The sequence below is a fragment of the Leptodactylus fuscus genome, chromosome 2 (assembly GCF_031893055.1).
Source record: "Leptodactylus fuscus isolate aLepFus1 chromosome 2, aLepFus1.hap2, whole genome shotgun sequence".
In the NCBI taxonomy this organism is placed as follows: domain Eukaryota; kingdom Metazoa; phylum Chordata; class Amphibia; order Anura; family Leptodactylidae; genus Leptodactylus; species Leptodactylus fuscus.
Genome location: NC_134266.1, coordinates 215,320,639 through 215,347,503, shown reverse-complemented (window position 1 = coordinate 215,347,503; position 26,865 = coordinate 215,320,639). Strand labels below are relative to the sequence as shown.

At 41.5% G+C, this 26,865-nt stretch overlaps 1 protein-coding gene across 1 annotated transcript; it reads right to left on the bottom strand.

Moving 5' to 3' along the window:
• Nucleotides 1-4,622: 4,622 nt before the first annotated feature.
• On the bottom strand, nucleotides 4,623-26,592 carry TAMALIN (trafficking regulator and scaffold protein tamalin). Its single transcript, XM_075265533.1, has 8 exons — nucleotides 26,360-26,592; nucleotides 13,209-13,258; nucleotides 12,576-12,630; nucleotides 10,249-10,351; nucleotides 7,586-7,679; nucleotides 6,657-6,723; nucleotides 6,298-6,364; nucleotides 4,623-5,697 (listed from the first exon to the last, which is right to left on the bottom strand). Exons 1-8 carry the CDS (start codon nucleotides 26,537-26,539, stop codon nucleotides 5,261-5,263), a joined length of 1,053 nt encoding a protein of 350 aa, XP_075121634.1. The 5' UTR covers nucleotides 26,540-26,592; the 3' UTR covers nucleotides 4,623-5,260.
• Between the last annotated feature and the right edge of the window lie 273 nt (nucleotides 26,593-26,865).

Here is a 26,865-nt window from a genome sequence, read left to right as displayed (position 1 = left end):
GCTGAAATCTGCAAGAACTATTACTCAGAACTGTGACAGTCCAACCAGAGCCGATCCTAATGAAGAACAGTTACATGACATACTATATTAGAACAAAGCTGTAAGGACATTCATTAGACGTACAAAGGAAAGACTTCAAAGACACCGCTAAGTATTTGCATACTGCCTAATGTCCTAGGGGTGGCTTGTACATCATGAAGGGAAGGGGCGGTTTTAAGGATGGTTGAAGTGCAAGGGTTCTTTAACAAAAACAAATCAATCTGATAGAATCTGGCGCAGCTGTCCGGTCATATGCATCACATTTCTGCCTCCATTACATGTTCCAGGCTGGCTTGCTTTCACCTGCATGGATTGAATTAAGTGCACATGTCTTCTAAAATTCAGATAAGATTCCAAAAGACATTTCCATGGCTGACCACTCCTAGGACTACATGCAGTCATGGATAGTTGTGGGGGCACACACAAATTCATAGTGTAGAAAATAATTCACATTAATAACGTTTTAAAAAAATTATATGTAAGCTGCTAAACAAAGTCCACGGAATATATTGTCTTCATGGTGATAAAGGGATTTCTGGGGAAACCTGAACAGAAACAAGGACAGACCTCACACCATGAAATTTAGGCAAGAAACACACAGAGCAGACATTTCGCTGAATCTCCACCATGGAAACTTAGCAACGTGTTTTCAGCCACTTCTACCTGCAATGGGATGGTTTCTGTTGTGGCACATGTGCAGCAAAACTCACACGGCTTTCACCCATTGCATTGGGAAAACCCATAACATATAAATTGACATGTTATGGACTTGTGCTGCATGGTTTTCTTTTTGCAGCATGTGGGTGAGATATGGTAGATTTGTTAGGGTGCTTTCACACGGAGTAACTCTCCGCTCATTCTGACATGTAAACACGTTTCAGAGTGACCGCTGTAAAACATAATCCCATTGACTTGAATGGGTGCCGTCTTATGCGCGCTACACATTGAAATCAATGGGAGGCTTTTTAACCCATTGATTTCAATGTGTGGCGCGCGCAAGCCGGCACCCATTCAAGTCAATGGGATCTGTTTTGAAGCGCCTCACTCTGACACGTGTTTACGTGTCAGAATGAGCGGCGCGTTACTCCGTGGGAACGGGGCCTTACTGATTTGCTCTGTGTGATACCAGCCCGTCTCAAACATATGGAAGCCGTGTAGGGTCTATAATGTGACTTAATACCCAGCTTCCTTCCAGTTGTACTATATGAACCTTGATCACTATAAAACTCTAAAGTGATCTACTTGGTCTTGTGGAAACAATATACATGTTAAAATACTGACATATAAAAACCAGCCTGGCTTTGTTAAAATGTGTTCCCAATGACTCAGCTAGCATCGCATTACTTAAGACCTCAGAGCACCTTGAAGAACAAGCCTTGATGGGTACTACATACAGAGAGGAAGCCTACGCATCATATATACAGTGTGTCAGATCTACGTGTTTCTAGTACAATTGTATAAAACTAATAGGGTAAGTTTGTGGAAATAAGATTAGACAATTAGAATTTACCAAGCTAGTGGAAGTACATGGCTGTTTGTCACTCAAATGCTTGTGTTTTTAGGTTTTTGTTTGTTTGTTTTAACAGAGGGCACTTGGATGGCATTAGAATCCAGGCGTCTTTCTCTAAGAACACATCTGCACCAGTGGTCTGTTAGGGGGTTTCTGCTGCCGAATCTGTTAGATTGCAGATGAAAAAGTCCTGCAGGCAGAGCTTTTTTTGTCCATCAAAATGAAGGACTCTCCAGACACTGTTCTTTTAAAGATCTGTTTCGCTGTTCTTCTGCTATAATGCTAATGTGAGTGTAGTATATTAAGACTCTGTACAGAAAATATAGTGCCAGGACCAGGGTCAAGCAGGGAACCTTTAACAAAATCTTTGCATTTCTTGTATCACCATACAGTAGTATATATTACAGTAGTACGAACAGTCATAGGCTCTAGTCACATATGTTTTATTTCTGTTGCTCTATTCCATCATAGCAGAAGAATAATGAAGATTTTGGCAATGCCAAGGCGGCATAATATGCTAATTTTTCTGGCATGTCAGTTATCACAGGTCCCTCAATACACTTAAATGCATGTGGCTGGCTTCCATTGGAGGCAAAAGGCCATGAAGAATGTACCATATATTTTTCACGGCCATTTTCTACCACAATGGTGTGAATCTAGGCTTAGTAGCAGTACTGGAGCGAAGTCCTGGACTCTGCCGGCTGCAGGACTGTGCTCCAGGATTCTGTATATAGTGTCACAGCTGTGGCGGTTTCCTTAGGATGTTGGAATGTGAACTTGTGGTTGGAGCTGCTGTGAGGCCTTAATGACAGTAACATTTGTCTAGCACATGGTGCTTATTCTGCCAGTATGCTTCTGACTGGCATATTGTACTGTGTCAAAGGAGATTTGTAATAGCTACACATGGGAACAATTCTCAAACAGAGGAGGGTGAACATTCCTCCCACATAGGCAAGCGCTATAACATGGGCATGTAGGAATTTAGGAGTGCCCCGTTCACAACCCAGCAGTAGCCTATGGAGTGCGCTAGAAACAGTGTGCATGTTGTATGAAATAAAATGTTACCTTTATGAGCGGCAAAAAGACAGCTCAGCTGGATATGATTTGAAGATGTGGCAGAGCTGCAGCCCGAGAAAACAGCTCATGTGAACCGTACACTGCTAGCGCCAAAAGAAGCACGGGGTCAGCTCAGGACAGAACTCTGATCACTTTCTTGGAAACCATTCTGAGAACGACTTGTATAACCTTCCCATTTAAATCATCTAGAAACCTAAAATGCAGGTTGTCTCTTACAAGACAAGCACTAGACACAGCAGTACAAACTGACAGTAACAGGTAGCCGACATGATCTTAAGGAACATATTAACCCTTTATGGGCTTCCACTTGTATAATGAGTTGCTTTTTATACCCCGAGTTACTTATCTATCCAATACAGATATTAGAGGGTGACGCTACTGTATATGAGCACTGGTGTATTCATAATATACAGAAAAGATGAGGGAAATACAGTTAGTCTATGGCTGCTTTCCATTTACTGAAAACAACCCCAATTGTATAAGGTTATTTTTGTTCATAATACAATTCCCTAATTAGAAGTTTGGCCTTAGAATTTATTATTTCCTTTACAGGGGATATTCCAAATATTCAAGGGAAATTCTGACATCAGACTGTAGTAGCTTAAGATTAGCCATCATGTAAAATATTCTGGAATCTTAAGTGAGCTCACAATTAATAACATTCAGAGCAACATACTCGGAAGTGTAGACCTATTAAATACCCATACAACAGTCCCCTATATATGAAACCATAGGTACAATGTCTTATTTCTAAATTAAAAAGTTCTAGGCACAACTGCATCGACTAAATACCCCCTCCCCCCCCCCCCAAATACTAAACAGTGCACCAAAAGGCCACCCTCCATGCCCCTTACTCAGGAATAGGAGTTTTTCTGTCCGCTAAAGGAGTTTTGCAAATTATTTTTTTCCCCAGAGAATTAAAGGGATTGTCCAGTTTCTGCAAATAAATGTTATGGTTTGTATAACGAATAGAGATGAGCGAACACTGTTCGGATCAGCCGATCTAAACAGCACGCTCCCATAGAAATGAATGGAAGCACCATTCATTTCTAATGGAGCGTGCTGTTCGGAACGGCTGTTCCAAACAGTGTTCGCTCATCTCTAATAACGAATAGTAATCTAGTAATATACAGATTGTATCAATTTTTCATAGCTTTGTACATCTCTTCTTACTGTCATTCTTTGTCCATCACATGACCATGGACTGACTGGGCCACTGGCAGTAAATACACGGGTGCAAGGCTCTTGACAACACAGTTCTGACTCCTGTGCGGTGACTAACTAGCCATGCAGCTGTGTGTCCATCACATGACCACGGACTGATTGTTGTCCACTGGAAGTAAACAAATGACAGCAAGCAGAGGTCTTGAAAACCACACAAAATTGAAACAGGATAATGGAAAATTGTACGACTCTTAAATATACAAAAAAACCTGGACAATCCCATTATAAAAAAAACAAAATGGCAGACATCTCACTGCTCAGCTGGGGTCCCTGGCCTTTCGCACAAGCGTAAGCTCATCAGCCAATCCTTGTTTGAGCAGTTATCCTGCCATCGGGGCGTCACTGCTCAGTCACGGATTGGCCGTAAGCAGAAGATCAAAGACCTGAGACCTGAATGAAGATATGGATTCTTATGTTTTTAGTTTAGGTCTCTGAGGGGAAAAAGAAAAACTGACTTTGAACATCCCTTTCACAAATAGTCAGCGCTGTCTGGAAACGCCTCATATGATCACTTTTGGCTTTGATCAATGGCAACAGAGATACTATGTTGATTTAAAAGTGCAGCTTGAGTGGCAGTAGATGCCATGTAGGACCCACCACACCAGCACTGATGGGATAAACATAGTTGTGATCATTTTTGGCCAAAGTAAAAGAAACTGTATATAAATCTAATCCTCATTTCTCCTACACAAAGTAGTTGACTACAAGGGAGACCCTGAAGTTTCAGCATAGGAGATTTTTCACCAAGATTACTACTATATGTGCCCGAATCGATTTGAATAAGCATGTACATTAAAAAACCAAACAAAAAAACAAACAAAACACTATCATCTGCCACATTAGTTGTCATCACCAGAAAGGCTCGTCCATCAGAAAGCTCAATAAGAGCCTTGTGCAGTCACAGTTAACCATAAACGCAGGAAATTAACCATTTAATGTATCCAAAGGGGAGCCCTTCCCCGCCTGCTTCACAATGGTGAGTGTGTTACATACATAAATCCTGACAAAGCTTCAGTCACTACATTTTGTGCACGGAAGGTTCCCCTGGCATTTAAGGAGATGTGGAGTGACTGGAGTGTCTCGGCTCTCGTACAATACAGGAAGTAGGACTCTATATTGCTTTGAACCAGAACAAAACTGTTCACTGTGCTGCAGCTTCCTGCTGGCTCCGGTACTCCTCCGTGAGCCTTTGAAGAACTGAATTCACTTGGAGAACACTTACATTTTTCATAGAAAAACCTGGAATTTGGCACCCACTGCCTTTGCAAACATTTTAATGAAAAACAAAATGGTATAAAGTTTTACAATAAAGTCTAACAAAGTAAATACAAAGATTTTCACTCTTTTCCAAAACAATAAATAAATAACTTAACTTTTTTTTTTTTTTTTTTTTTTTAATATAAAGGGGTGCTAAAGAGGACTGGCCTCCTCTTCTAAGGATCTGTTTAGTCCAGGGATAAACTTCAGAAGTCTTTTCCGAAAGCTTTTGTGTTTTTTCCTGGGTAAAGACACAAAGGTACTCTGTTCCTTGGGCTTGTCCCAGTTCGTAGCAGGGCTTGTACACTTTACACTAGAGCTGCGAGTTAGCGGAGACTTGTAAGGCTTGAGTGTGCTTTTGTTGGGAATGCTATGAATATCATCTGTTGAATCGGAGCCAAAGTAGCAGGTCTGATACACAGGATCCTCAGTATCCTCCGCGGTGCTGAGGCAACTTGCACTACTGCATATACTTCCAGTGGCCAGGGAACTGGGGAGCGGATCTTTGGTACATTGTGGAACTGTCCCATAAATGTATGACCTGACGGATTCCAATGTGTCGTATACACTAGGGTCCTTTACTACGATACCTAGAAGACAGAATAACTGCATGAGAAGACAGAACTGAACTACGTTATAACAAAGTTAACTTACATCTTGCCAAATTTCAATCAACCTATAGTTATTGTATAATAATGGAAACAAGTATTGCTATGGTCTCCTATGGTTGCAAGACAGCACAAATGACTACCCAGGGCATAGTAAAGCAAGTTAACTATAAGAATCTGGTTCAACTTAGTCCAAAAAACATCCCACAATATAGTAGCACCTTATCCAAATAGAGTAGTTTGTCTGGAAACCATAAATAACTTACTTTTCCAAACATTCTTCACTCCTTATGACATGAGCTACAAAATTCTGTCCCCTTAATAACTAATCCAGTGAAAGACAAACAATTCTCCCAAACCCATGTGTAACCTTTGACCTGACTATAAACCGCTTTTCTGCACAGGTCAGGTTAAGTGTTTACAAGTAGTATAGATAAAATAAGAGGGTGTATGAATATAATGTCTATGACAGCACATGCACAGAACTGGAATGGCTTTATTGCTAGAATAATAACTATAATTTGCCTTGGTTCAATAGGAAGAAGTATTGTTTGACTTGACATTTTATAGAAAGTCACTTACCATGTAAGAGCCTCTGCTCCTGCACCATTAGTGAGCGATATTCTTCCCATTTCTCATATAGGGTTTGCTACAAGAACAAGAAAGAAACCAGTAAGTTCAATGCAATATGAGAAAAATAGTACAATTTGTACAACGTATACCACCGCGAGCTCCTAGCTGTCCTACCTATGTCATAAGACTACAAGTTACTGCAGCTGTACAATTTGCAGCCTCGGGGGTGGTTTGATATTTGCTTTACATTATAATATATACAACAGATAAATGTATGTTATATTGCACTGGTGTACAGAACTATTACTCAGACATACTAGATCTGTAAAGCGATAGCACAGACGGCAACATGTAGGAGACTCACTAACCTTTAGATACTGTAGCCTGGCCTCCAACTCAGCTCTTCGGATAGCAGAACCATAGACCGTTTCCAGCCTGGTAACAGACAAAACAAGGACAATGATGCACAACATTCCTACAGGAGGTATTCACGGTGCCAAAAGATTAGCCCAAACTAATACAGTCACATAATGAGCACAAGTTACAAGGCCACTGTGGCGCAGACGCTGCAATAAAATCATAAAGGCTTATTCAAATAAGATATGGAGAGGAAATAGTTTATTCTCACTGGAGATAAGCCACTGGTAAAGGTGTCTGCAGTAGCCTGCTCCCTTTTCTTCCTAAAGAATACATGGACACTTGGCCAAGCTTAGCATCCATGTGTCTAGGGGGTAAGGGGGAATAGTTACGTGAATGAGTGTTCAGCCAACAGCTATTGAAGGTGTATGGGCAGCAGCTTTGTATAAGCAGCAATGTTAAAGCTGCTCAGATACCCACTGGTTGAGAACTGACAGCTAAAAAGAAAATAGCACTCTTAGCATATTGAAGAGGAAAGGGGTAGTCGCTGTCATATTCTAGCACCCCAGGGTGGGAATATATGAATCAGTGGAAAAAAAGAATGCTAACATGGCCTAAGGCCGGCACTATGAGGAGCACTGACAGGCTGACATTGCAGGCATAACTAGGAGGCCATCTCTAAAGGTACTATTGGGAGCTATAAGGATATTCAGGTATGGCCATGCTATTCAATAGTGAGAAATGACTATTCCAATACCAATCTTCAATATGGCTGTGTGGGCTGGGGGTCACATCAATAAACTATCCCCCTCTAGCAGCAAAGGGTGAGAACTGGCCGTAATACAGTAAAATGGCAAATACATTTTTGGGAAAAATAAATTTTCTGGATGTGTGCACTTTATTCTGTACCGCAAAATGAAAGAAGAAAGAGAAATCTTACCTAATTTTATTCCCAGATGCTTTTATCAGTTCCACAATCTCTTTGTGCCGGACTCCTTCCATATTGAGGCCATTTACACCAGCAATTATATCACCTAGAATAGACATGGACATATTAGGTACATACATATAAGTCACATTAATATTTCATACAATTGCTTCATAGTAAAGAAATTACACTACACTAAACTAATAAGGACTCGGCATACATTTATTAGTATCCAAAACCCAGTCATGTGACGTTGTCCTAAAATTTTATGAAGAAATCTGTAAAGATCACTGGCTAGATCATAAATGTGCCTCGCTAAAACCACTTATAAAAGCCTTGAATTCACCAAGCACTAAAGGAGATTTATCGATAGTAGCCAGCTAGGTGGCGCTATTCTGATTAAAGGGGTTTTCTGGGAGTATGAATATTGATAACCGATCCTTATTATTTCACGAAAACCTGATTGTTGGGGGTCTGCAATACCAAGCAGAGCCCCTAACACTGTGTATGGCAATGTGCTTGATACTCTATGAAGAGGTCACATTGCTTAACTCTATGCTAAAACAGCTGATCTGTGGGGGTGCTTAGGTGTCTGACCCACACCAATCACTTCTGATGAACTATCCTCAGTAAAGGTCATCAGTATTCAACTCCCGGAATACCCCTTTAAGCACTATAAAGAACAAGGGTTGAATAAAACATGTAAAACACGCATCTACTCAAATACTGCAGTATATATAGGAATGATAACCTAACCCCTAGCCCTTCCTGCACTCTAGACCGTAGTCACAGGCTGTCCTCTTCTCCAAAACAGATAAAATGGGCTGGAAGGAAGGGGCCTGAAATTTCATGGATTTCTCTGAATTTCTGCAAAATTTGGCAGCTGCGATTAGAGCAGGAACAGTAGAAGTTCATGCTCTGTCCGTCCTGTGGACACAATTGGAGGCTCCCTTCCAAGTCCTTAGCTTCACTGACTCATTTCCTGCACAGAACATGCTGTATAATATAAAAAAGCAACAGGGACTGAAACAAAAACATCTCACCAAACATGAGTTTCACATTAACACACTGCTGTTCAAAGACACAGTCACTGGCCAAACCAACACTGGCTACAGACTGCAGATTTACTTACAACACAAGGAAAGTGGGCAACAGAATGCAGTGAAGGAACCCTACTAAACAGGATTCAGTGTCATTTACTAGGATTTGCCTCTTCCCACTATATAGCGCATGCTGTACAATATGGATATATATATACACCGTACTATATGGATCTCTCATAGTCCTATTATTGGCCCAATATCATGTTGTAAAGTCCTTTTAAAAACAATTTAAAAAATTACAATTTCCATTTGGAAACTCTGAAATAAAACTTTCTGCATCTGTGCCAGTTTATATGTACAGATTATGCCACTGCATCTATGCCAGTTTATAATAAAATAGCATCCTAAAGGTACAGGGCTAAGCGCTCAGGTTGACTGTTCAAAAGGTAAACTAAATTTGTCAGGCGAGGCGCTGGAGAAGAAAGTGGCGCATCTTTAGTGTGGGAAAGGGCTGTGCACCATAAGACAAATTTAGTCCAGGGCCCTATGTGGTGTAAATGCCATGGTTTGCCCGCAGTGTTTTATAGTCACTTTGTAGTGGATGGGATTCAACTGTATCCCATTCCCACAGTGCAGGAAAATACACGCTGCAGACACTTCGATTTCCAAAACCGTCGCAATGTTGGAAATGGATACATGTATACCTACGGAAAAGAAGGTGGTTTCTATAATAGAAGTAGATAGTCTGCAGAGGAAACCTCTGTGCGCTGTGAAAAGCAATACGGGAAAAACCACAATACACTGCGCCACGGTTTTTCCGCAGCGCTTTTTTACTGCAGGACGCTACATGGGGCCACCAGATTTCACCATAGATAGCTTAGTAAATTCCCTCTCCTGTTTGTGTTGTCCAAAATTTTAAAAAGTGACTTTCTTCCAGAAACAGAGCCACACTTGCTTACAGATGGTGAGTTTTATTGGAGGTTAGTTAAAATATCAAGATTTCAGGAAGAAAGGATGTTTTATAATCCTGTACACCGCCATTAAAACATTAGGCATTCTACTGCTCATACCTGATATTTTGGGCAAAGTACAGAGCAGAGCAACATGGGAAGAATTCACCCTGGCGTCATGGAACAATAAAACCAATTACCTAAGACATAACTATTCCACAAACTATGCAGGAACGCAGTCCTATCAGATAGATGGTCACAGGTCACCTCTGTCCTCCTGCTGTTATCACATAGAAACCCTATGCGATAAGATTTTCCTCTTCCCGTTTCCTTTGCACTCTCACATAGTCTACCAGCAGATTGTCCCGACTATATATTTCTGACCGTATTGTCACACACATAACTATTGCAATACATACATAAGCGGTTGTGTAACTCATATTCCTCGCACAATTATTCATTGTTTTGTGGTGTTTATTATCATGGCACAATTAACAAGAATGTGCAGCTCAGACAGGAAGTCGTGTCTTCAATTTCCTACACGAAACCACTTACATTTCTTAACATCATCAGGAATACAAAGAAACCTCAAGGAAATTCTAGATAAATTCATTTTTTATTTTTTTTTAGCCGAGGCAATAACCCTAAACCCCCCCCCCCCTCCAAAAACACACACACTTACCAACTTTTAATCCACACAACATGGCAGGGCTTCCTTCATGTACCCGACAGACGAACGTGAACATTTCCACAGTGTTTCTGTCCTTATGATGCAGTCCATACGTCTAGAGAATGAGAAAAGCTGTAATTAAGAACTGCGGATGATCCTACATACAATAAGGCTTAGCATCTGTTCAACAACATCAAGTTATTTAATATTCACATTAATAATGTATATTGTGCAAGTTGTGTTATCCATAGAGAGAAAAAAGAACCCAGAACAGATTCGCAACAGGGAAGGAACATAACATGATCTGGACTAGCTCCACTTCTACCACTGCTATATAGGTACACAGCAGGTTATCCTCCAAGCATAGGAATAGAGGTAACTCGCTGATCAGTGGGGGTCCGCTGCACATTGGCTATTTATGGCACCCCCTCTGAAGTGAATGGAGTGATAGTGGGATGATGACTACAACTAAACCTTTATAGAAAACACTGCATAACTTGATATTGAAAACTAAAATAAGGATAAGTCCTCAAGCATAGAGCTGAAATGGTCACCCAAATATGGAAAAAATGACGATATGCAAACACTTGTCTGAACACTTCCTAGCAACACTGACGGAGGCCGTGCTGGATGAACACAGCGCCAGATGCTTCTGTTTGTTTAACAGATGAGAATCCAGGGAGCGACTAAGTGAATGGATGGAGCTATTATTAATTAACCACTTGCCAGATCCAGAACCGTAAGGTACGTAATATTAAGCGGCTCATCCTTCATACAATAATAGCTTTATTGAAAAGTGATCCACAATGTATTGGAAGATTCTAGTAAAGGGAAGGCATCAGATCATAAAAACTATTGTCACAAATCATATCCCATCAGGTCTCATCTTCAAAGTGTAAAAAATATCACCAAAGGAGCATAAGTGGTCCAACAAGTGGAGATATATCTGACTGCTTCGGAGTTGGCGAGGTATTGGCTTTTCCAACATTGATGACACAGTCGTAATCTGTGCAGAGCACAAACTCATTATCTGGCCGCACGACTTCCCGATAAATATACATGCTCCTGTCGGACAAACACGAAGGGTTGCTGCTACATACATGGGATTAGCAAATACCAGAGGCCACGAACATTCTAGGCTAAACCATGACTGTCCCCTGACACCAATGGTCCTTTGTTTAAATCCCCAGAGAAGGGCCATGCACATTGTTTTGTGTCCTGGGAGTCTAACATGCCTTCCAAGCATATTAAACCTCTACCCCCACATTACAGAGCACATTATAGCGACTGGGTAAGTATGAGCTAGAAGACCAGGGGAGGTAAGTAACACTGTATGTTATGTTTCCTCACTTCTCCTGGGCCTCTGCTCATTAAACTCTGGGGTCTGAAGAGACCCAGCGTATAACAGCCATTTCAGTTTGGGCACTTATGGTCTGAACAAAACTGCAGGTAAAGACTCATGAATATTGTAATAACCAAATCGAAATAAACTATGTGCACAAAATCACATTGGTTACCCGGATTGATTATTTTTTGATTATTTGCTCAGCCCTACAACTTATCTCTTTTATGTATGTCACTTCTGTAGATTTGGTGAAAAACAATCTTTGAAATTTTATGCACATAATCCAGTTGGTGCACTGGGGGCCGGGTCTTCAGTCCTTGGAGCACTGCCCTTGCTTCTTAGGCAGGATGGTTGATGTCATAAGAAGTGGATCAACCCCCACTGCAAAGTGCGGCATAGGCAGGGGAGGGGTTTGGGAAGCAACATAACAAAGGTATGACGTCTATCAGTACAATGTGCTCTGTAATACGGTGTTGACTGCTGGGTATGCTTGGGGGAGGTGGTAGACTCCCTTTAAAAACTCCTGTGGTGGCGCTGTGGGGAAATTTAACACTTACTGCCTTGTCCAACACAGATTACAGCTGTTTGTTGTGGATCCATGTGGGGGGGGGGGGGGCTTGGCACAAAGAGCATGAACACCTTCCAACATTTTCTGAATTACTTAAAATCCCCTTGACACAAAGCACAAAGTTACAGCCTACCATCAATACAAAGCATGCAGGCCAGAATTTAGCCACGATTTATACATTTAGGGGAAGACGGTAGATGCACTTCCCTCTGGAACAGTTTACAGTGTTCAGCAGCCATTTTTATTTCTGGATAAGCTTTGCCGTCCTTTCAAAGACAGAGGTGACACCGATATCACTTCCCTGAATATAAGATCTCTGCTTAGAGCATAGGTTTGACTGTGTATGGATAGACAACCTATATAAAGTATACACTCAAAGATCCCATTGGTGAGGTGGCATGCTGCTCTTCTTCACTCTTTACTCACCTGAATCTCAAATCCAAATGTTTCACAATCTTCTTTTTCTAAAGTGACCATTTTCCTGAAAGTACAAAGAAAAAAAAAAAAAAGTTGTTTAATAGCTATAATGCTCTCCTCCCCCCCCCATACATCTTCACAGCAGTTTGCCACTAGTCAAGACAAAGCATATGTAGTGTGTCTTGCACAATACGCCCCATTGTTCTTGGCTGCTCATTCAGAAAGCCACAACACCCACCAGTGTCTAAATAGTCCTTTATTCCAGCGTCTCCCTCTAAACTTCAATCTAGAGATTCCTACCTAAATAGCGGACCACAACATAGCTGTATATTGCTTATTTACTATAAATTGTATAGCAAGCAATGCTCCTCCATAAAACCTCTTATCAGTAGATGCATGAAAGTCCACTGCCCCGGCATACAATAGAAACCCACAGGCAGAACATGGATATCATCTGCCATATGCTGTCCTGAAAGCAGGAATCAATGAACGGTCACCCCTTGGTGATAACTAAAATAGTCAATAGTGACAAAAGACTAACATGAAAGCCGTGCACACAAGGGATATGAAATGCTTATAAGATATTATCTGATGATACGCATACACGTTTCTGGAAACAGCCTGGTGCTACAGATCTCTTACCTGTGATGCTCTGATGTCTGGCTTACATTTTTCCAACCCATTGGTGACCCCTGAATGAAGACAAAGAATGGTAATGTAAGAACACAATACATATTCATGACATACAAGAATTATTTCTGCAAACATTAGGGATGAGCTAGAACAAAGCAAAGCAAGGGATACCTTATGTTCTGAAAAAGCAGCACAAATCTAATGTTAATAGCGTGTGTGTGTTGGGGGAGGCCAAACTATCAACCATCTAATGTGTATGGGGACCTGTCAAATCTCTAACAGTAGATGTTGGGAGATAGAAGGTCAGGCATGTTGGATTTCAATGTGCCCAATACTTCCGCCACCAAAATAGTCTGGTATTGGCCCATTCACCCTCTCTATACTAAAACCTGATACAATCTGAGCATGCACGGGAAGGGCATGAGAGGTTTCTAATCCATATCCCGGCCAAAAGAAGTGTGCATATGAAATACAACGTGCCTGATCCATCTGGCAGCATCAGGAGATCCCCATTTAGGGTAGTGCAGACGAATGTGTATAAGGGCCGTTTTATCTTCATTTCACCATGGCTAATAAAGATATTTCCAAGCCAAGAAGTATCTTTGGTATGATCCAAACTGAGTTCTCACCTAAATTGGAGCATTTATACAGTGCATTGATCCGATCATACAAATGCAAGTTATTAAAATGGTACAAACTACTTGTTTTTATGTTAACTCTGGCAGAATGATGGTTTTGATGGCTAGCTATAGGTTATATTACATCAGTATAGATTGCATTTGAACGTTTATGATCTGTATAAAGCAGCTGTGACAGATGTACAACAGTCATATAGCAACGGCATGAATATACTTTATGTCTCCAGGCGCAGAAAAGGTTCCAATTCTTTAAAACAAAGACATAATTGAGAGTGGCGAGCTAAATGAGATAATCTTAGTCTGGTACCAAGACAACAATAAGGAATTCAGTAGGTTAATCTGGGATTAGACATATTAAATACATTATGTGCAAATGTAAATCTACAGTCAAATGGTTAAAGAGAAGGCGAATTGACACAGAAGTTCCTACTGAGACTGTTAGAAAAACTAATCTGCGACAACCTAAGGAAACGAGTCATTGACTTGGACATTAGGTATAATGAGGTGCATCACAACATGGATCTCATTAACAAAGCCATTGTCAGGTACTTCCTCCTTCTTATCAAGGTTTCTACTGTGTGTAAATAAATGCAAATTTTGGCCATGGGTAAGGCTAGGTCGAAATTCAACTGACACCATTACTCCCAACTGGGACCATTGGGCACTGTTGGCTACAATGATCTGGCTCTGCCACGGAACATAGAAACAAAAATAACAGCGCAGATGTGAACCTAGTCTTACTATGATCACCCTGGTCAACAATATTCCACTTTCTTTTCACTCTGCATTATAAAGTCATGGATGAAGGTAGTATGGTGGGTGAGGCTACTGTAAGCCATTCCAATGTAGGCAACAGTTAAGCTTCATGTGACACAAACTATTGCATGACATGGGAATGTGGCCACAGATGGTACAATAAGCCATGAATGACGTCAAACAACCCCCTGTACACAATAGAGAAGAAGTGGAAAACTAAAGTGACGTCCAATCAACAGTGACACCACAAAGACACCCTTATTCAGAGATCTCTCAATATTTAATATTCACATATTTAAATGTGCAAAAACCTCATGAAATTTGCATCTAAAAAGCATCTACATAACGTTCAACGTAAGCCGCATTCTTGCATTTACGCCATATTTCTCCATAACGCATCAAATGCCGTTCATCCCAGCTTATAAGGGGAGCCCTTTATCCCAAGTCCACACTCATAAAAGTCTCTTTCACATTGTCCAGCTTACATTTTAATAACTTGCAATTCATTTCCAAAGACAATTTACGCCATTGTACTACTTGAGGTTCAGAACTGAAAACAAGGGTCATATTCTGTGGGGGGAAAATGGGCCCATTCCAAGTTCATTTATTAGATGTGAATAGGAACTTCAATCATTAAGGCAGGCGTAGGGGGGAAAACGTGAGAGTATCATAGCATTAAGCTTCACACAGGCAAGAATGTGAAATATGTATTAAAGTGCAAAGTCAACTTAATATTTGTAGCAAAAGCACAATTGTTGCAGAAACTTGAGACAATAAACTGATGTGAACTATCAAGTCTACAAGGCAGTGAAATCCACATCTAGCTACATGATTCACAGGGTGATTCTGCTTATAGTACGTAATGTGACAGATTACACAAGACTTAAAGAACAAACTCAGATTCTTATTAAATTCTCAAGAAAAAAAAAGGGAAGTACAATATGTGTTATACAGTATATCTACAACACTGTAGGGATTGTAGGGTTATAGGTTGGACTTGATGGACTGATGTCTTTATCCAACCTCATCAACTATGTACTGCTCATCTATAGAATTTTATCCCCTATGTATAGCTGTGTTATTCCTCGTATGCTACCCTTATGTTCACTTCTGTATGTCACATTGAATGGTTTCATGTCAATCTACCCTGTAGTGTATAATACTTCAAGAACATGCTTAAAGGGGTTGTCCCCCTCTGAGTTAGAGGCTCTAAAAACAGCAGCTCTTGGTGCAGGAGTATAATAAAGAGTTGTCAGGAGGACGTATCACCATTAGCTAAAGAGCCATTGTCACAATTCTAAGAGTTTCCAGGATAGTTGTGACTTATGGACGGGTGTGAAGGGGACAATACATCTCCGGCCAGTGAACAATAAATAAGTAGTGTTGAAATATCTTCCCCAGCGAAATAAACAAAGGAACTTTACAAGTCTTCTACAGTCAATTCTAGTGGCGTTAATGCTCCATTTGTAACTCTTGTATATGGCGGTATAACAAACTCTATATAGGTGAGGGCAAATAGACTTTAAAGACTCCAGGAGTGAAGCAAAACAACGCAACCTGTCCTGGGATGGGACTTCAAACCTGCACATGACTAGTAGCGCGACTGCTACAAGCCCAGTTTGCACCGGCAGTAGATAGGACACTGATGTTTTTCCATTGTGGTGACCACAAGCTACATCTATGTAAAAGCTGGTTTGTATGGAGAAGTTCTTTAGATTGAACTACAAAACAGCATCAACAAATCCAACATTCTGTTCCTCTTTCTCAAGCCTTGTAGACAGTGAATGATGTCAGAGATGACCACACAGGTCTAGTTTCTACATAGACACTGCGTACAAAGATGACTTCACGTAAACGCCTCAAACCCAAAGAAACTTCCAGAGTTCCTACATAACATAAAAGACTATGAGGGCATGAAATACTATATAATCCAGATATGTAAACAAGCCTTGAGGCCACATCGCTACTGTTTGCTGCAGGTGCTTATTACTTGAGTTGCTGCAAAACCAGTTTAGGTGATAAAAACCAGTTTGACATGTGTCAACAGAGATCCTGAGAATTAAGATTGTCATGGAGAGATCTGGCTTGACCATTCAAACACACAACAGGTGCTCCGGATTATGGCGGCCTGATAGAAGAGGACATGAAACTTCCCCATTGTGAAGAATTGGCTCACTTGCAGGATTTACATTGTAAGTAATTAATAAGGAACTAAAATCCCATAAATGAGAATACACTACTGTTTACACACCATAAACAAAAAAAAGAGCCATATGGGGAATAGAGAACGTGTAATTGCAAATTATAGTTCCTGCCTGTAACACATCCAGTGTAAATAAACTCCATGGTGCAACTGTACATATGTTCACGTGTTTCTCAGACCTCACCGCTCCTATCTACCGCCATCAAAGGCTCAATCAGCTTATTGTCCCCAACTTCATGAACCATCTGTTCCCCAAAGGAAAACGGTTAATACAGCTTAAACAAAGCAACAATTAAATGATGGCAATTTAGAGAGACAGGGTGTGACTACCGTGCCACTACTTGCTGGAAAGACTAGAAAAACAAAATGGATTATTAAAAAGATGAAGAAAAAAAACAGGCAGACACAGCCGCATGTCAGGATAATGTCAGCCACAAAAGGAGAGCAATTATTGCAAATTGGATGGAAAGGAAACATCAAGCAAATAGAGAGCGACAGGGAAGCCAACATATCATTAGCCGATTAGCCACAACGTAAAGCGGGCTACACCAAATGTGTTCAAAGTGGTCGCTGGCACAGCACGCACATGACCCAGTCACTCAAATGTAATTAAAATGAGAGAATGTGACCTCTGTCACCGCACACCGCCCCCAATATGGAGAAGACATTAACTCGCTAATTGTAACATACCCTTCTCAAGTAATGGCAGCTCCAGGGAAAGCGAGCTCCGCACGTGGCACCTGTTCAGCAAGCGCCACAATAAAGCATTGTAATATAACCACGCAGATCTATACACTTACAGATTAGAATTTTTTCACAGTTACACAATTGGTGTTAGCACATCTACTGCAGACGCAGGAGTGATACAAGGACTCAATGACGTATGCTCAGGCTAAAGACATTTCTTCACTACAGTAAATTTACAGCCACTTCTCTATTCAGATGTCTGGTGCCAGAGGCCTAGACTTTCCATAAAGATGATGTACAGTGTAAGTCATGGTTATATAGAACTACACATGTCTGATACAATGTAACTTTACTGCTGGAGACCTCAGAGATCTGGTACTGATCCATTGGTACATAAATATTACAAAGCTGGCTTCACATGGCATATTCAGTCAATGAAATAAAGACCATAGTATGCCAGTGAGAAGTTGGCCTACGTACTACCAGAGACGAGGGGAGGGAAGATTTCCTTATATTATGTCTTATTTCATTTCATAAGACCTTGTTTCTGCTTGACCAGCCACAAAACTGCTTCGTATGAAAGAGCAGTGATCCGATGCCGATCTGTCAGCTACAGGTTGACTCGCACAAGCGGCACAATTAATAAGTCACCAAATGTATGGACTCGCTTTTTAGTCAGAAAACCTTAGGGATCCTTGTGAGAACAAATTCATGACAAAATTATAACCTATAGAACAACACCTTAAATATTTTTCAAATATTTTTCAACACAGGACAGGTATTCTGCTGCAGACGTCCCCTGTGGAAAACCCAATGTACCTGCCGGATACCTGCCAACTTTCCCTAAGAGAAAAATCCATGGTGTACCTGCTGGATATCTGTAGTGTTAAGAACGACATGCAAGGAGGGGTGTTCTTGTTGCATGAGTGCTGGTTTGCAAAAATGCAGCATAAATCTGAACCACAGGTCAATTTCCCCTGTGGATTCTAAAGTGATTTTTATACAGTGTATGGATGAGATTTGGTAAAATCTCACACACTTGGCTGCTACAGTAAAAGCCCCAGTGGAAAATCAGCAGGCGATCCATCCTGTGTGGGCAAGTCCTAATAGTCAGGATGTCCGAAACGCAAGTTACATTAAGAAAATGTTTATACATCCAGCAATCTATCCATGGAGGTGTATACAAGGAAGGGTAGCATACGTATTAGATTTTCGGACCAGAAAATACTGTGAACGTTCATTTACGATCACAGCCAATAACAGACTGACTGCATGTTGGTCGTTTTATTTTATTTATTTAATACAATATTCCCCATCCGGGAGAGTTTATTGCTCATGTTTTTTGGGATCCTTTGTACAAAAGACCCCACCACTGACTGGCCAGCCAAATCACATCCGTTCTCTATCAAATGTGTACGGCCAGCTTTAGTACAGGTCTCCGATCACTCAGCAACTACTACTAAAGACTCCACAGCAGTCCATTCACAAGTGCACATGTTCTCCCCTTAAACAGATGGTGGAAGGTATTGGCCTTTGCACTCTGTTTCTATGGGACTACTGAATACTAAACGAAGGAGAAAAAAAAAAGGAAACGTAAGAATGCAAAGATGAATTCCTTGTCACAGCTGCTAAAGAACTTTACACAGAGAAACATTGACATGTGAAGCTTGCTACAACATCTTACACGTGCTATAAGCTTTCCAACAGTCCAGCTTGGCTACACAGATGGGACACATACAGGAAAGGGGGTCCCGTTAGAGGTGCATTACAATTCCACGCAGCTGACCCTCACCCACTTCCAGCCTCGTATTGTCTCCAGCTATGCGGTAGGACTCATAAGTAACTTAATGTCACTCTCAACGTATTCTTCGAGGTGAAGTCAGACAATGAGGTGACAGGCGGGGGCTATAATATATACAGCTTTGCAACATAAGCTCAGTAATAATCCCCCTCCCCAAACCATTAATCCTCATTACACATAAAACTTCAGTCTCCTGTCACCCTTTGAGTACAGATGCTTATCTTGGTCATCATGACTTGGCTGACTTCGTCATGCAAATTAGTAAATAATTAGGCCTTCGTTTGATAATAAAATGAGCCCTAAAAAAAGCGGCTGTACGCAAAGCGAAACTCGATTTTCCAGTTTTGTGTTAAGTAAATAGCCAAACGTTTGCATAACTGACAGCTTCTTATCTGGGTGCCAAAGGCTGGATCCAGCTTGAAGTAATTATATTCCTTCAGATCTGACTTCTATTTCATTATATTCCATGATAAGACACTTGCACAGCTGAGCTCTAGACCTTCAGATCTGGATCCAGTTTGGCAAGACCAACTTAACACCAACTGTGCACTATTAACGGTACCATACCTATAGCAAACACAGTGCACTATTAATGGTACAATAACTATACCTATAGCAAATACTGCACACAACAACTGTATACTAACAATGCTTCACGTGCCAAAGAGTAAGCAGTGAATGTGGAGAAACCACTAGCAAAAGGCGACCGTAGCAAGCAAATATGTCAGCCATAGATGCCTATGATCAACATACTGATGCTACCACAGTGGACCACACAACAAATACAGTATATATCACATGCAGAGCCCGTTCAAACGAATGGGGCTGCTTCTCAATGGCCAAAGTTTTTGTAATAAAACCAATGAATGTGAATACGCCCTAAATATACCACAATCTGGCACACTGTACTAGTGGTAAGGCACCTTCTCTTCCAGGCCAGTCTACACCTGCTGTAGTGTTGAAACAAGGCCTAGGTAGAAAAGTGTGATACCATTTTGAAAAAAAAATTGGTACAGAAAACCAAACACTTTTCCCAAATACATTTAGGATATGTTCACATCAATGCTCCAGCGGCTATGTGGTGTACACCAACAGAGTCCAGAAGACGCCTACCAACTAAGATGGGATCCATTGGGCTTCCATACCAGTGCCAGACAAAGGATTTTCGGCCTAGATTTCCTGCAAGATTCATAAATTGGAAAAAATAGTAAGAGTGCTTGTAAATACGGTATTCTCCCTGATATATTTGAGTATTTTTTCACCTGAGATCAGTTCTAAAAACATAAATAAATTTGCCCCATTAACATTGCATGACATTTACAAAAGAATTTGTTCAATAAAAATAGAATAGTCGGATAACCAACAGTACAAGTCTTCATTCCTTAGCAGAATTGTGCTAAAAGTTACTTGTATTGTTATTACAGATGCTTGGCCTGAGGTGAAGAGCAGGGAATCTCATCCAACATGTATCCAAACCCAGAGTTTATCCTGTTACTAGATCCTTGGGCTGTAGAGCTGGAATGGCCTTATGTGACCAGCTGTAGTATTCTCCGGGATACAACGTTTCCTCTAAACTTATAGCAGCCAAACACAATACTCCCAAAGACTCCTATCCAGTCGGTTCACGGAGGAAGCAAGCCATTGTACATGCTATTTAAATACACCTCAGACATGTCATAGGGGCATGAGAAGTTTATATCTGGGGGTCCCAGACCCCACCATCAGTGGTTGGAACAAAGAAATAAGCTCATGTGAGCACTGTGCTCCTTCACCCCTATGATCTGAGCGAACCTGCTCGATTTCCACTCTTCTGCTAGATCCATCTGAGCAGAAAGACATCAATAGCGCATAATGGGTAATATAGGCAGACAATATAGCACAACATGTTATACCGTATACGAGAGATGTTATATAGCAAAACTATAGGCCATGATAGTACAAATATGTTAATTTAGGGCTTGACAAATCCCTAATCCCTTGAGAAATGTGAAATGGATCCTGAAAATGGCACTAATGTGTCATAAGCACGACAGGCTGTCATTTTAGGCATTATCTTCAGGTTTACACCAACCAACAAGTGACAAGGTACACCAACCAACCGGCCAGTGTACCTTGTCACAAGTGAAAACCCTTAATTCTCTGTACTGTATGAGAAGATAAGAACCCTACCATGACCATGGATAGATAACCGCAAAGATAAGGGGGATTGAAACCCAATTCTGCCAAGAACATCAAGTGTCAGTGTAAATATGTGTGACCTGTAAAACCCAACACAGAGCATATGTGGACGTACGGACAACAATTACACGTGGTCTGAGCCCTACATCAAAGCAGTCACCACTTGGTTTTTCAGATTTCTAGCTTCAGTAGTCTCAATAGAATAAATCCATCAAAAGCTTTCTAACATACTTCTTACCCCTTTCCGACTATGTTCACACCTTCAGGTATTTGGAGACAGTTTTTTAAGCCAAAAACGGGAATGGATTGAAGATAAAAAAAAAGGAACTATCACCAGTTCTTTATAGGGTCTCTCCCTTTATGGTCCACTCCTGCTTTTGGCTTCAGAAATTGCACAAGGCTGGATGTACATGCTGTGGATGCAACGGGGGAATTTCTTAACACTGGAGTTTCCTGCGCCACTCAATGAAATCCCTCATTGGCATGAGATGGATCAGAACCCTTAAGAGGCTACGAGGTCCTGTTCGCTAGGACTGAAATCTACACTGGTCAAGGACTGACATATGTCGATCATAACTCAAGGCAGTTTTCAGAAAAGTGTTGTTGACAGGGTTTAAAACGTGGAGCGCAGGATTCCATGGCCCAGCAAGTTTACTATGATTTAGGCAAGATACTGTCGTAGATTATGGCTCAAATCTGTACTATTGGACAAAATCCAGACTAGCAAATGATATAGCGCTCTTGATAAATCTCGCCTACTGTGTCAGAAGTAAACTGGGGGCCTTGGTTATCAGAAGACTGCAATAAGGACTCTTCTACAATGAGGGCTCAGACCCTGGAGGTCTCTGCACCCACCATACAGGCTCCATTGGGGGCCTTCTCTATATGGAGAGAACATGCAGATTCTAATAAAATGTAACACAGAAACAACTCCATCAGAAATCGGAGGCAGAGACCCTATTACCAGTGCAGAAGTAACAGAGCCCTGATGCCACAAATACTATGGCAGCACCATAACGTGGCGCACACCCAAGGCTTTAGACTGGAAATGTGACGATATATCCCAACACAAACGTATCTGCACTTCGCATGCAGTACTGAATAATGTGACACGAGACACCACATATATAAGAGGGTCCACCTGAGAGCAGTTTGCATGCTAGCTCCAGTTCTACAGTTTTCTTGTACCTATGTGCCAGTATCCAGTTTGTTGCTCACTTACATAGAGGTAGTGCAGCGCTGCTAACTCCCCAACACCACTTGCACATACAAATGTAGCAGAGTTAACCCGAACATCTGCAACTGAAAAGACTGTTGCAGCGTGATATCACAGAGGACAACAAAACCTATGAACTATATCACACTGCAACAGTTTGGGTTAACTTACATCTGTAACATCTGTATATGCACGTGTGTATATACTCACACAGTTTAGCAGAACAAAGCGGCAGTAGAGAAGTTTGCGAAGAACTGTGGTCAATAAGGTAACATGTTACAAGCAGTAAAGCGGAAATATCGAGTGATTTTAATATCAGACAGCGGATGAGCAGTCATCCGAGACACCTACGCTTATTACCGGAGATGCTGCGTATAATACAGTTAGCGCTACTTCTTGAATAGTTTAACCTCAAGTGTATGAGGCGAGTACTGAAACAAGGCAGACGCCACAGAAACCCCCAATATCAGAAATGACAAATGTAAAATGATGTCACAATTTCACAGAATTAGTAATGCAAGAACGGCAAATACGTGAGAGACAACAGCGAGCTGTAATATGGAACTAACAATACAGGTATAATGGCTATCCAAGGTGCTCAACGATCAGGGTACAGCTCGGTAGTATCATTATAGCAGAGTATGTATCAGACAATAACGGTAGTGTCATTATAGAAGAGCAGCACAGTATGTACCACACCACAGTCGTAGTGTCAATATATGAGAGCGGCGCAATATATACCACAGCAGTAGTGTCATTATAGAAGAGCAGCACAGTATATACCACAACGGTAGTGTCATCATATGAGAGCGGCGCAGTATGTACCACAACGGTAGTGTCATTATAGGACAGTAGTAGAATGTACTAACACAAGGCTGGTACTGGTATTGTAGAATGTCAGTCAATACAGTACAAAAGTAAATAGTGTTATGATAGGTAAAAGAGTGCATGAACCACACAGAACAGTAAGTAGCATTATAGAAAGCAGGACATGAACCACACAGGACTGGTAGTGTTATTACAGGGCAGCAGAAATGTGTATGAACCACATAGGATAAGTGGGGTTATTACAGGGCAACAGGATTTATGTACCCCACAGGACAGGTAATAGTATTACAGGACAGTAGCAAAGTAAGAAGTACATATACTGGTACTGTTATAGGACCATAGCAGAGCATGTATCACACATGGTAGATACTGTTATTACAGGTATACGGTAGACATGGACAGTCCTCAGAATATGTCACCCTGGACAGCTACCATGATCAGAAGTATTATAGACACACAATACAATGCTCAACAGTGTATAACACCCAGCACAGGTACTATTATTACAGGTTATATACACATATATAGCACAATGATCACCAGTCTATGACACTCAGGCTACATACTATTTCCAAAAGTATTATAGACATATATAGTACAATACTCAACAATGTATAACACCCAGGACAGTTACAGTTGACACAGGTATTATACATACAGTCCTCAGAGTAAGACAACAATATCTCATAGTATAGACATATACAATACAGTCCTCACAGGACAGTATGACAGGTAATGCTAATTATATGACTGGTGCAATTATCACATGTACTATACATACAGTCCTCAGCAGAATATGACACTCAAAAACAGGCACATTTATCACAGGTACTATACATACAGTTCTCATCAGAGTAAGACACCCATATCTCATATACAATACAGTCCTAACCATAATATAAGACCCAGGACAGGTAAGCTTATTACATGACAGGTCCAGCTATCACATGTACTACACAAAGTCCTCAGCAGTATGACACTGATATTTAATATACAATACAGTCCTCAGAAGAGTAACACTCAGGCCAGGTAAGCTTATTACATGACAGGCACAGTTATCACATGGACTATACATACAGTCCTCAGCATAGTATGACACTCACATCTCATATACAATACAGTCCTCATATACCCAGGACAGGTAAGCTTAGTACATGACAGGTCCAGCTATCACATGGACTATAGATACAGCCCTCAGCATAGTATGACACTCATATCTCATATACAATACAGTCCTGAGATACCCAGGACAGGTAAGCTTATTAGATGACAGGTCCAGTTATCACATGGACTATAGATACAGTCCTCAGCATAGTATGACACTCATATCTCATATACAATACAGTCCTGAGATACCCAGGACAGGTAAGCTTATTAGATGACAGGTCCAGTTATCACATGGACTATACACAGTTCTCAGCACAGTATGACACTCATATCTCATATACCCAGGACAGGTAAGCTTAGTACATGACAGGTCCAGTTATGACATGGACTATACATACAGTCCTCAGCACAGTATGACTCATATCTCATATACAATACAGTCCTCATATACCCAGGACAGGTAAGCTTATTACATGACAGGTCCAGTTATGACATGGACTATACATACAGTCCTCAGCACAGTATGACACTCATATCTCATATACAATACAGTCCTCATATACCCAGGACAGGTAAGCTTATTACATGACAGGTCCAGTTATCACATGGACTATACACAGTCCTCAGCACAGTATGACACTCATATCTCATATACCCAGGACAGGTAAGCTTATTAGATGACAGGTCCAGTTATGACATGGACTATACATACAGTCCTCAGCATAGTATGACACTCATATCTCATATACAATACAGTCCTCATATACCCAGGACAGGTAAGCTTATTAGATGACAGGTCCAGTTATCACATGGACTATAGATACAGTCCTCAGCACAGTATGACACTCATATCTCATATACAATACAGTCCTCATATACCCAGGACAGGTAAGCTTATTACATGACAGGTCCAGTTATCACATGGACTATACACAGTCCTCAGCACAGTATGACACTCATATCTCATATACCCAGGACAGGTAAGCTTATTAGATGACAGGTCCAGTTATGACATGGACTATACATACAGTCCTCAGCATAGTATGACACTCATATCTCATATACAATACAGTCCTCATATACCCAGGACAGGTAAGCTTATTAGATGACAGGTCCAGTTATCACATGGACTATAGATACAGTCCTCAGCACAGTATGACACTCATATCTCATAAACCCAGGACAGGTAAGCTTATTACATGACAGGTCCAGTTATCACATGGACTATACACAGTCCTCAGCACAGTATGACACTCATATCTCATATACCCAGGACAGGTAAGCTTAGTACATGAGAGGTCCAGTTATCACATGGACTATAGATACAGTCCTCAGCACAGTAGGACACTCACATCTCAGACATAACAGACATATACAATGCTTCCTAGAGGATGACCCCCAGGGACACTCATCTTGCAGAGCAGCCGCAGGTACACAGTCCAGACACAGCAGACAATGGTGGGTCTAACAATGGGTCACTGCACCCACCATATGTGACACTGCCGCACGTTACCCCCACAGGGACTAAATAAATCCGCATAGAAAATGCCATGACAACGGGAGGAGCCACTGCCGGCATGAATGTAACCCTGCGGGGGTCAGCCTCGGGCTAGTCCTCGATGAGTGAGCCCACTCCCCCTGTAACCCTATCACCGCTGACCCCACTCCCTCCCAATGTCGCATAATGAGCCACTGCTGCATTCACACTGAGCAGAGGACACCATGACCATTGCTATACGGTCTTACCTTCTTCGCCCTGGGCAGGGTCCCGCCTGAGACCACCAGCGCCTTGTACATGTCATCAGTCCTATACGTGCTCAGTGCCATGTAGGGCTCCGTCTTGTCTCTCTCCCGGTAGATCGCCTGATCCGGGGGGGCGCTGTAGTCCTCCTTGTGGTGCAGCTTCTTCAGGCGTCTGAAAGTCATTGCTGTCCCGGCAGCTCCGGCTACATAAGACGTCTGTCCTGCTGCCAGCAGCTCACTCTGTGTCTGTGCGGGAGGCGGGGCCGGGCTGAAGGCATATAACTGATCTCGGGGGCGGGGCTTTACTGAGGACCACGCCCCCTCCCTGCTAGGGTAGCACGTGTCTGCCACATCTAGCGGCCTCCTGTGTGGGGTGATGGCATTGTCATGTGCCCGTGCTCACCCTCCTCAGCAGGGGGGTAATAACATAGGACAGGCCATAGATATGAGAACATAAGTGCCCCCAGTATCTGTTACCTCATGTCAGGGCACCGATGAATGGAGGTGCT

Coding starts and splice junctions, on each gene's coding strand:
- TAMALIN (XM_075265533.1), bottom strand. CDS start 26,539: ATGACTTTCAGACGCCTGAAGAAGCTGCACCACAAGGAGGACTACAGC. Junction 10,352..12,575: donor CATTTGGATTTGAGATTCAG/GTGAGTAAAGAG, acceptor CTCATTCTCTAG/ACGTATGGACTGCATCATAA. Junction 7,680..10,248: donor GTTGTGTGGATTAAAAGTTG/GTAAGTGTGTGT, acceptor TGTCTATTCTAG/GTGATATAATTGCTGGTGTA.